Below are 11,481 nucleotides of genomic sequence, written 5' to 3'. Positions count from 1 at the left end.
ATCATTTTGTGATTCTTTATCACTTTGATTATATGGGATCACTAACAAATATTAGTAAATTATATATCCACTTTTGGGAATATGCAAACTGAATTATATAGTAACTATATATATACATATCCTGTACTAACAATAGTTTGAAACTATTGATTTCAAGAAATAATAAAATATGCATATATTAATTTGCTTATGGCATTACCAATATATGTGAAATTTATATTCTTTGAAATAGAATTTCATGTCTATTCATTCTCTAAAGGGAATGATATTTAAATATTCTAAATGTACAATCAATTTGTACAATTCACACTTATTCAATAATCAAATATACTTTTATCTTGATTATAAGTGTGTCCATACTACAGGTACGCGACTACTATTATTCAATCCCACACATGATATATAGATTTCATGCACTTTGATTGTGTGTGGTATTTCATCTTTTGGTTGTTTCCAATTTCTTCTGGAAATATTTGAGTAGCAAACAATGTCATTGATTATTTAAAATCATTTCATTCACTTCGGGGAATGACGTTGAACAAGTAGAACATTATTATAAATTTCTTAAAAATTTATTACTTGTTCATATATAAAAAGAAATTACTCAACAATTTCTTTAACAATATTTCAAAGAATATATGAATACAATTTTTGCATAATCTCCAAGATGTATCCAAAATTTGATCTTTAATATATGTCACATGTAATAATTTCCAACATTGCAAGTAATAACAATGTATAGTAACATGACTAATACAAACAATCTTTAAAAGTAGTTGAATTCAATTCGTATCATTCTCTGCAGGGAATGATGAACAAGAAATACATGTCTCATGTATTTAAATAACATTAGTCATGCTCACTGTTATTCTTATACTTTGATGTTTCAATGCAATTTTCTTAATATTCTTTTTAGGTATTCAAAACCCACTATAAAATTGCATCAATAATAATCATTTTTAATGATTCTTTAGTTGTATTCACATAAATACAATCATTTTTTTTTTACAAATATAAAATATTTACTTCAAGAAATGTTTATCAAAATGTATATCGATATTAGATTACTTTTCATTGTCCTCAAAGAATACAAGAACATATATATAAATATGTACTCATCTCTTTCATTATATATCCATCAACTATATAATGAATATTACGTTTGCATAATCTTCAGGATATATGCAAGATTTTATTGAGGACGCATAATCATCAGGATATATGCAATATTTTATCGAGGACGCATAATCTTCAGGATATATGCAATATTTTATCGATGATGCATAATCTTTAGGATATATGCAATATTTTATCGATGATACATAATCTTCTGGATATATGTATAATTTATATAGATTTTCTCTATCATATCATAGGCACACATATATTGTAAATATTATGAATGATAAAAACATTATATATATATATGAAATCAATAATAAATATATAAAAATATATACATACATATATAATATATAGATATATAGATAAAAAGAAAAAAAAAATCAAATGATTCTTGAAATTGTTTCAGTCAGAGGAGTATATATATAAAGATATATTTAGTGTATTTTGACTTTGAAACAATTCAAGAACTTTAACAAGATACTTACATTGGGACTTGGGCAGAGACTCGTGCTGATAACGTGTTATAAAATAATATAAAGTAGATGAGAGGAAAGAAGAAGAAGATGAAGAGAGAAAGAGAAAGTGAATGAGAATTTCTGAGTTGTTTATTCCAATGGGGTGAACCTCTATTTATACAAATACAAGAGTGATAATTTTATTCTATTATTATTTTTATATTATTAAAGAAAACACATAGGACTTGAAAGACATGGCTGATCATGATCCTCCTTCTCCTTGAAAAATCCAAAAACAAACAAACAAATAATGATGTATTAGATGATTGATTAAAGTATAACTAATCTAAAATGTAAAAAGATATTGCAATGTCACTAAGCTTACCGAAAGTTACTTCACTTTCTTTGATCACAAGCTAGCTCATATGATATTTTAGCTTGTTCTTCGTAAACGAGAATTTCTTTTGCGACGTTGCTCAATTTTTTGTTGTTGTCGTCCTATGATCTTTTTATGTAACCAATAATCAAACCTTTCACTGTAAAGAACTGCGTATCCCAAAGATATTCCAATTATTAGACCACATCCATACCCCACCATCACAATTTTCCAATTTAATATTATGTGATCAGTATGCTCCTCGCCATGATCATCTTCTCGTTTTATCCCCGTGTTACATGATTTAGACAAAGGAAACCCACATAATTCTATGTTTCCTTTGTATGAATCATTGTTGAATGTTTCAAATTGGTTTCCACGGGGTATTTGTCCTTCTAATTTGTTGTATGAAAGGTTCAAGTAAGAAAGTTGCGTCAAATCAGTCATTTTGCTTGGAATTTCTCCAGTCAAGTCATTCGAAGAGAGGTCTAACCCTTCAAGATTACTTAAATTGATCAATGACATCGGAATGGAGCCCTGTAGTCTATTTTGACTAAAGTTGAGCCCTTTTAGTGATTTTAACTTTCCAATCGACTCTGGAATCTCTCCTTCAAAGTTGTTTCTTGAAAAATCAATTGTTGCGAAAATACTTATGATCTTTTCCAGTTCTCGCTCAAAACCTTTCATTACCACAATTACAGAATCTTGGTAATACATTTCTCCAATGTGTGTCAAGTTACGACTAGTTACATATTCCCCCATCATAGCTTTGAAACTTTCAAAATACTTTACTGGTAGACGACCAGTAAATTCATTGTCTGAGAGATCCATGATTTGCATCTTGCGGAAAGGATATTTAACCTTCGGTGCTCCTATGGAACCATGAAATCTATTTGATTTCAAAACAAGAACTTGAAGCTTTGGAAGCTCTTCCAACCAATAAGGGAATATACCAGTTATCTTGTTATTGCCCACATCTAACACTTCTAAGCTTTGACAATTGCGCAAAGAGCGCGGTATGGATCCTTCTAGATGATTTCCACTAAGGTGCAAACTCCTCAAACTAGTTAAATTTTTAAACATGTCTTGAGGGATTTCTCCACTAAAATTATTCTTATGCAAGTCTAGCACGGAGAGAGAGGATAAATTTGCAAGGCATGAAGGAATTTTCCCTTGAATGTTATTATTTGAGATGTCAAGGATTTGCAAGCCACTCAAATTGCAATATGTAGAAGATATTTCTCCATATAGATTATTTTTTGAGATGAAAAAAAAAATCAATGAGGGTGGAACAATTGGAAGATGCCCATGAATCATGTTAGAACGAAGATCTAAGGATTGTAAATACTTACATGGAACTTGCTCTACATGTGTGAGGAAGTTGTGAGAAATGTTCAAATCATTCCATAGCCATTCAGGAATTCTTCCTTGAATTTTGTTGTGGGAAAGTTGTAAGCTTTGTAGGTTTTTCATGCTTTTTAGAAAATGTGGAAATGCGCTAATATTGCAAGAGGCCAAACTCAAAAATTCAAGCAAAGGAAAAGGATTATTGTTGGAAAAGTTATTTGAGTGCACAATGAAATTGTTAAAAGAAAGCTGAAGAGTCTCAAGATTACTTGACATTGAAAACTTGCTTAGCTCCACAACACCATCCAAATTGTTGTATGAGAGATCTAGCCATCTAAGATTTTCTTGTTGGAAGATTGAGTTTGGAATCTCTCCATTGAGTTTATTGGAATCTAAGGAAAGGTATTGAAGAGATTTTGAGTGAAATTCTTTAATTGGACCAGTAAGGTTATTATTGGACAATAATAAAGTAGTTAAAAGTGGAAGGGAATATATCCAAGAAGGTATTGGTCCACTGAGCAAGTTATCAGATAAGTAAAGGGATTCTAAATGGTTAGGTAGTGGGGTTTGGGAGGAGTTTGATGTTTTTGAAAATTCTGGAATCTCACCAACGAAATTGTTTCCAGAAAGATACAAATAAATCAAGTGCTGAATATTGAATAGATAATGCAATGGGATTTGGCCACCAAAATTGTTGTAACTAAGGTCTAATATAGTGAGTTGTAGTAATTGAGTTAGGTTGGTCAACATTTCAGGATATGATGATGATGATCCTGTAAAACTACAATTACTAAGACCTAAACTCTGCAAAGACTTGGCAGCTGTAGACAAGTACGGTAAATCAACAGAGATTTGAGTGAAGGAAAGATCTAAGTACCTGAGTGGAGTGCTCCAATTAAATGTAGGCATGGAACCAATAACATCATAGTTCTTATATAAAATGAGTTGTTGGAGGTTTGGTAAGCGAAAGACATTTTCTGGAAATTTCCCTTGCAATCCACAATCATCAAGAAGAAGAAGCTCCAAAGAAGATGATATATTGGTGAAAGAAGTAACTAGTTCAACATTAGACATGTTTAAATAAGATAGAGAAAGTTCCCTGAGATTGGTGAAGTTTTGAAGCATTCTTTTCAAAACATAAGTCTCCAGCTGAATAATATCGTTATCATCACCATCATATGAATCAACAGTGAGATGAGTGAGTTTAGAGAGATGAGATAATTGGACAGGGATGTAACCGCTAAAATTGGCAGAAGAGAGGCTAAGCTCTGTCAAGTTGGGAAAGGACGTGCCAAACTCAGATGGAATTGGAGATCCATAGAAATCATTACTGCCATCAAGGATTAAAGTTTGGAGATGGTGAAGTGAGAAAAGGGTGCTGTTGGAGTGAAGAGGGCCTTTAAGATAGGTATAAGTTAACTCAAGGCCAATGACATGACCAGATTGTTGATCACAAGAGACTCCATCCCAAAAACAACAATCAGTTCCATTCTTCCAAGAGAGAATCATCGACTTCAAGTCTAGATCTTGAGGAATTTCAATGGAAAATGAGTTGATGAATTGGAGCAAAGCAGAGGTGTCATGAGTATTACACAAGTGAAAGTGAGAATGATTATTAGAAGGTGAATAAAGAGATGATGAATGGGTTGTTAAGGAATGACTTAGGAATATTAGTACAACAATCCAATAGCAACTCATCATCATCTTGGATCGTATATATTATTATTATCTCTCAGCTATAATTATGTAGTTGAGTTTGAGTCTATTTATACTAATTTCATAAATACTACTCATCCATGCATATATATGCTTATCAAATATGATGAATAAATATGATACAAATATGATGAATATTCTTCAACTCATATTTTATTTTGGGTTGGAAAATTCTTTGAAACTGACATATTGGTCCATATAAATTAAAAGCTTATTTTGAGTCATAATTAAGTTGTGGCTACAAATTTGATAACTCTTTTCGTTCAAACTTTTCAAAGAGTCATATCATTAATTGCTAGTGGTAGCAAAATATAGTTTACAATTCATGTTATTATACATATGAAATATCACTTTAACTTATATTTTGGGTTAGAAAATTCTTTGTGTGGTGCATATGTAATCAAGTTGGCATCCATGGAAAATGACTCCTTGATTATTATAAAATTTAAATTATATATCAGAGATATTTTTAATGAATATTTATTCAATTTAGTTAACTGAAATAATTTTTTAATTTTTTAAATTACAATAAATTAGTTATGTCAATTTTTCTGTTTACAATTATAATAAACATACTAATAATATAAAATACTTTGTATATATATGTTTTCTATTTATTAAACATACTAATTTAATAAATAAAATAATAATATTTTTTTTTTATGAATCAAAAAATTCATTGCACAAATCACATTTTTACCATCTAGAAGCACCAAACAAGGCCTTAAAATTATCTACACAACTTTTTATTTACAAGTTTTGAAACCAATCTAAATCTTTTTACTTTACTTTTTTTTGGTAATACACACAAAGTTCTATTTTGTACAGCCCATTTAACTTGCTTTACTAATTCTGCAACATGTTTATTATATCACTTTATGTGTCATGTTTATTTTTAGTAATTTTAAGTATTGATTTATATTTATAATTTTGATATTGTATTTTATTAAAAAAAATCTTATTAAATTATAATAATTCATACTAAAATAGATAATAAACATTTATTTTTTAATAAAAAAATATTTAACTTGTTTTTTTTTTTATAAAACTGTTTAATTAATTTTATGAAATTGTTTATTTTGAATTTTAATAAACATATTTTATTATTTAATGATTAAAATGTATGGTTTCATGTAATAAGTTTTTAAAATAATTTTTTTTTGTCACACTTTTTAGAATTATGTTATTTTTGTTGTACATTTATGAAAAAAAGTTATTATTTAATTTTAGTAAGCTTGTGTTAAAAAATTTAGGTGTCGTTTGGTAACACTTTTTTAATTAGTTTTTTGTTTTTAAAAGTAGAAAAGTGAAAATATTTTTCAAAAACATGTTCTATAAAATTGTTTTTACTTTTCAATTTTATAATTAAAAATCAAAATTTAAAAAAAAAAAAAAATCACTTTCAATATTTTTTTAAACAGTTTTCTTTTTCTTAATCAATCTTTTGGATTACGACCAGACCCGGACCCAAATCCCCTCCCAACGGCCCTGGCGTTGAACTCAGCTTTTGACTTGAACCCGAATCCGACCTCGGACCTAGACCCGACTTAAATAAAATCAAAAAATAAAAATAAAAATGAACTTTATAGAACACACTTTTGTTTTCTGTTTTTAAAATTGAAAAACAAAAGTGATTAGATAATGCATTTTTGTTTTTCAAAAATAATTTTTTTAAAAACAAAAGTTTTACTTTCATTTTGTGATTAAAAATTTAAAAAACAAAAGTATTACCAAAGAGCACATTAATATACACCAAATATATGCATATAAATTTAATTTTCCACTAATATTCCTACTATAGATATGTTCTATATATATATAATGTTAGACTATATATATAGTGTATGTAATATAGCATATACAAATGATATGAAATGCGGAAAATAAACTGTAATCATATCAATAATATATGCAATGAAAGGATCGATGTACCTCATTGATCTTTGAGCTTCAATCCCTGCGATAGCTTCGGTATTGGAGTTCGGGCTTCCTCGCTTTCTCAACTCTCTTTAGATGGAATTTGCTGAATGAATTCAGAATAAGTGAGGAGCTCGGGGACCGAGACCCTATATTTATAGGTGAGATACTCCATCAGTATCTACGCCACATTAATTGTCAGAATATTTTGACAATTAATTCAGGAAATCAAATCAGGTAATGAATATAGAAATCTGACCATATATAGAATATTACATAATTGATTTTATCCAGATTTAATGAATATAAAATATTCATTTATCAGAAAATCAATTATTTATTTATTTCCTTAAATAGAAAATCATTTCCTTAATTAGAAAATAATTTCCATAAATAAAAATATTCTAATATTCTCCCACTTGGTCAGCATTTAAACTAAAATATTCAAACCCAACGTTCCTCATTATATAATAAACATACGAATCATAGCGACATGTCCTCATTATGAATCGAGTATTATCTTCCATGTATTACAATATATTTATTATATAACAATGTACTTTATGTGGCAATGTACTTAAGTGAATAAACCCTAAACCTTATGTTTATTCAGGTCCTCTGAAATTTTTCTCAAATGTAAAATTAAGATGCGCATAAATATGAGAAAAATCAAAATAAGAGTTTCATTAATAATAACTTTATTTGTACAAATTACATAAGGGAACCAAGTCCCATGTTCTCTACATGATCCTTGAATTTATGAGGTGGCAAGCCTTTTGTCATAGGATCGGCAATCATCAATTCAGTGCTAATGTGTTGAATGACCACTTTATTTTCCTTAACACGTTCTCTAATAGCTAAGTACTTAATGTCGATGTGCTTTCTTCGACTTCCACTTTTGTTGTTCTTAGCCATGAAAACAGCAGCTGAATTGTCACAGAACATCTTTAGCGGCCTTGCAATGGAATCAACCACTCTAAGGCCTGAAATGAAACTCTTTAGCCATACACCATGTGATGTAGCCTCAAAACAAGAAACGAACTCAGCCTCCATAGTAGAAGTAGCGACCAAAGTTTGTTTGTTACTCCTCCAGACACAGCTCCACCAAAGAAACATAAACACGTAACCAGATGTAGATTTACGTGAATCACTGCAACCAGCGAAATCTGAGTCTGAGTAGCCAACTACTTCTAGATTGTCAGTTCGTTTGAACATCAGTTTGTAATCCTTAGTACCCTGAAGATACCTCATAACTTTCTTTGCAGTTTTCCAGTGGTCTATCCCCGGTTACTACGAAATCTTCCTAACATTCGACGGAATAAGCAATGTCGGGTCTTGTGCACACTCGAGCATACATTAGGCTTCCGACAGCAGAAGCATAAGGAATGTTCTTCATTTGTTCTCTTACAAAATCATTCTTTGGGCACTGGCTCAGATTTAATTTATCACCCTTCATAATTGGAGCAACGCTCGGTGAACAATCTTTCATATGAAATCTTTCTAAAACTCGTTGATGTAGGCTTCGAGATAAACCTAAGATACCTCGGTATCTATCTCTATGAATCTTAATGCCTATGACATAGGATGCTTCACCCATGTCTTTCATCTCAAAGTTCTTTGAAAGAAATTGTTTCACTTCACGTAGCAACCCTTTATCATTGGATGCAAGAAGAATATCGTCCACATATAAAACAAGAAAACAAATTTTACTCCCACTTTCCTTCAGGTATATGCATTGATCCATGACATTCTCTTCAAATCCAAAGGAAGAGATGACATCATGAAATTTTAAATACCATTGACGGGATGCTTGTTTTAATCCATAGATGGACTTCTTGAGCTTGCATACCAAATCCTGACCTTCACTAGAGGAGAATCCTTCTAGTTGTTTCATGTATACCTCCTCCTCTAGATCACCATTCAGAAAAGCAGTTTTTACATCCATCTGCTCCAGCTCTAAATCAAAATGAGCAACTAATGCCAAGATAACTCTGAGGGAATCTTTCTTTGATACAGGAGAAAAAGTCTCTGTATAGTCAATTCCTTCCTCTTGAGTGAATCCTTTAGCAACAAGTCTCGCTTTGTACCTCTCAGTGTTGCCTAATGAGTCTTTCTTAGTTTTATAGACCCATTTACAGCCAATGGCTCTCGCCCCATTAGGCAACTTTACAAGTTCCCAGACTCTGTTGCACCTCATAGAATTCAGTTCATCATCCATAGCATTGTACCACAATTTTGATTCTCTACTGTTCATAGCTTGTAAAAACGTTTCTGGATCATTTCCAATTCCAATATCAGATTCTAATAAATACACAACATAGTCTTTGTAAATCTTTGGCTTGATAGGTCTAGTAGATCTTCTTAAGACTTCACCAACAGGCTCTTGGGGAGCAGCAGCTGGTTCAGCAGGTTGTTCAACAGTTGCAGGCAACTCTTGAACATCTAGATCTATTGGATTATCATTACCAACTTGTGGATATTCAGTGATTGGTAATGGTTGTTGAACATTCGTTTGAACTACAGGAGTGTTAACCATTATCAATCTTGCTTTTGAAGTGGAAGGTTCTGAAGGATCTTTCTCAGGACCTAAGTCCTTTGATTGACGAGATAATCAAAGAAACTAGAAGGTGGTATCGCTCCGGGTCTTCAAGATGGCTTCCTCTCCACTTTGCCTCCACTATTAGGTCTGTTTTTGCTTGCCTTTGACCTTCAATGTCGTATTCCTTATATAGGGATAAGTGGTGAGCCTCCAATTAAGTGAAAATCAAAATTAGGTCAAATCTGCGATTTCCGTACATAGTCGCGACTAGCATTTAAGCTGGTCGCGACTACAGGCAAAACTCGAAAAACCGAGTTTCTGCCAATCTTACGAAGTCGCGACCTGGGTCGCGACCAGGAAAAAGGGTCGCGACCAGGCTCATCAGAGGTCGCGACTACTGATGCTTCAGGAACCAAATTTTCCAATTTTTCCAAGTTTGTCCCAGTTTTTCGCCATTTGACTGAATTCGAACTTTAACACCCCGGGAACCTGAAATAATGAAAATCAAGCGTAAAACTGCTCCAAAATACACCAATAGACGAGATAATGCTAACTTTAAAGACCCGAAATATAGGTTAATTATAACCTAACAAATTCCCCCAAACTAGATTCTTACTCGCCCCCGAGTAAGATAAAAAAAACTAACTACTCTTTCAGATAATCACTACACTGCTGACTCATGCTCTGTTTCCTTCCTTGCATAAACTAGAATTTTGTTCTTACTAACTCTAACAATTAACTCGGATGCTCAATTAATAACACTATGTACAACTGCAACAATCTACTCAAGTATGAAACATTGTTATAAAGGTTTTACTCTTTCCATTAGTTCCACAACCCGATAACTTATAAGCTTGCATGCTTACCTTTCTCCACTAATGTTGACAGTATTCTTTGGAATCATTAGGCCTTTTCAAGGTTTAGGTAGTATGGCTCAGATATTCAGGGATAGACAAAAGATAATTTTTTTCTCAAGATATCATAAGCACACAAACAGAACCCACAAGCTTCTTACTTTTTTTTTTTTTTTTTAATCCCCCATAGCGTTCCCACATCTACCAAGATTGAGAGAAGATATCTCTATTATTTTTCCCAACATCACTGAATTTGTTTTCAAACACATTCTTACTTTTTATTGTGTTTTTTTTTCATCATTCATATTTCATCATCATCTGAATTTTTTCAGTGACATTGAATTACACATTTTTTCTCTTTTCTCAATCTTACAAGTTCTTCTCCCTCTAACTATTTTCTCACACTAAATATTTCTCTCCCCCAAACTAATTATTTAGCTTATGATATCATGCATATAATGGTGAAGAAAAATCAATAGTATGGTTGAAATTTTTTTCGGATCAATGGGTGAAAAACATAACAGGTTTAGGCTCAATAGGGTTAACTAGGGATAAACATTATTATGGGAGGCTTGAAAGGCTCAAACTATCCAACAAATGCCTAAATCATATTCCAATTGAACACTACCAAGGATTTCGCCTCAAAAGAATAACCATGCAAGTTCTAAGCTATCCTGTCAATCTTACCACAAACCATAGTAAAACAGTTTTAACAGTTTTCACAACTTGAGTATTTGCATAAAGACACAGGTTCCTAAGCATCCAAACTAATCCAAAGAGTTAACAAAATCAAGCACACAGTTATTCTGCAGTTTCAGATCACATCACACTAATCAGCAGCATACAACTATCATCAAGCTTATTGCCATTCCTTAACTAAAACAAAAAAACTAAAACAGAAAATTAAAATGCAGAATTTAAAGTGCAGATTTTTTTTTTTTTTTATTTTAAGCCTCTCCCCCCAAACTAAATATTACATTGTCCCCAATGTAGAGAGAAGAAACTTACCTGAAACCCTTTCAGAAAGGGTTGGGTGGTGGCGGCTGGTCATAGGGATAGAACCGAGGAGGTTGTGCCAAGTAGTTCGGGTCATCAATCCCAATGTTCATTCTGTTGATGAGAGAGTTGAGTTGCTGAACTTGTCCCTCATCA

General features: G+C 31.7%; 1 protein-coding gene across 1 annotated transcript; it reads right to left on the bottom strand.

Moving 5' to 3' along the window:
• Window positions 1-1,482: 1,482 nt before the first annotated feature.
• Window positions 1,483-5,115, bottom strand: LOC115694719 (receptor-like protein 7). The gene is made up of 2 exons (XM_030621809.2): window positions 1,966-5,115; window positions 1,483-1,859 (listed from the first exon to the last, which is right to left on the bottom strand). The coding sequence occupies exon 1, from the start codon at window positions 5,005-5,007 to the stop codon at window positions 2,014-2,016; it is 2,994 nt and encodes a 997-aa protein (XP_030477669.2). The 5' UTR covers window positions 5,008-5,115; the 3' UTR covers window positions 1,483-1,859; window positions 1,966-2,013.
• Window positions 5,116-11,481: the final 6,366 nt, after the last annotated feature.

The sequence above is a fragment of the Cannabis sativa genome, chromosome 6, assembly GCF_029168945.1.
Source record: "Cannabis sativa cultivar Pink pepper isolate KNU-18-1 chromosome 6, ASM2916894v1, whole genome shotgun sequence".
In the NCBI taxonomy this organism is placed as follows: domain Eukaryota; kingdom Viridiplantae; phylum Streptophyta; class Magnoliopsida; order Rosales; family Cannabaceae; genus Cannabis; species Cannabis sativa.
This window is presented reverse-complemented; position numbering and strand designations above follow the sequence as displayed.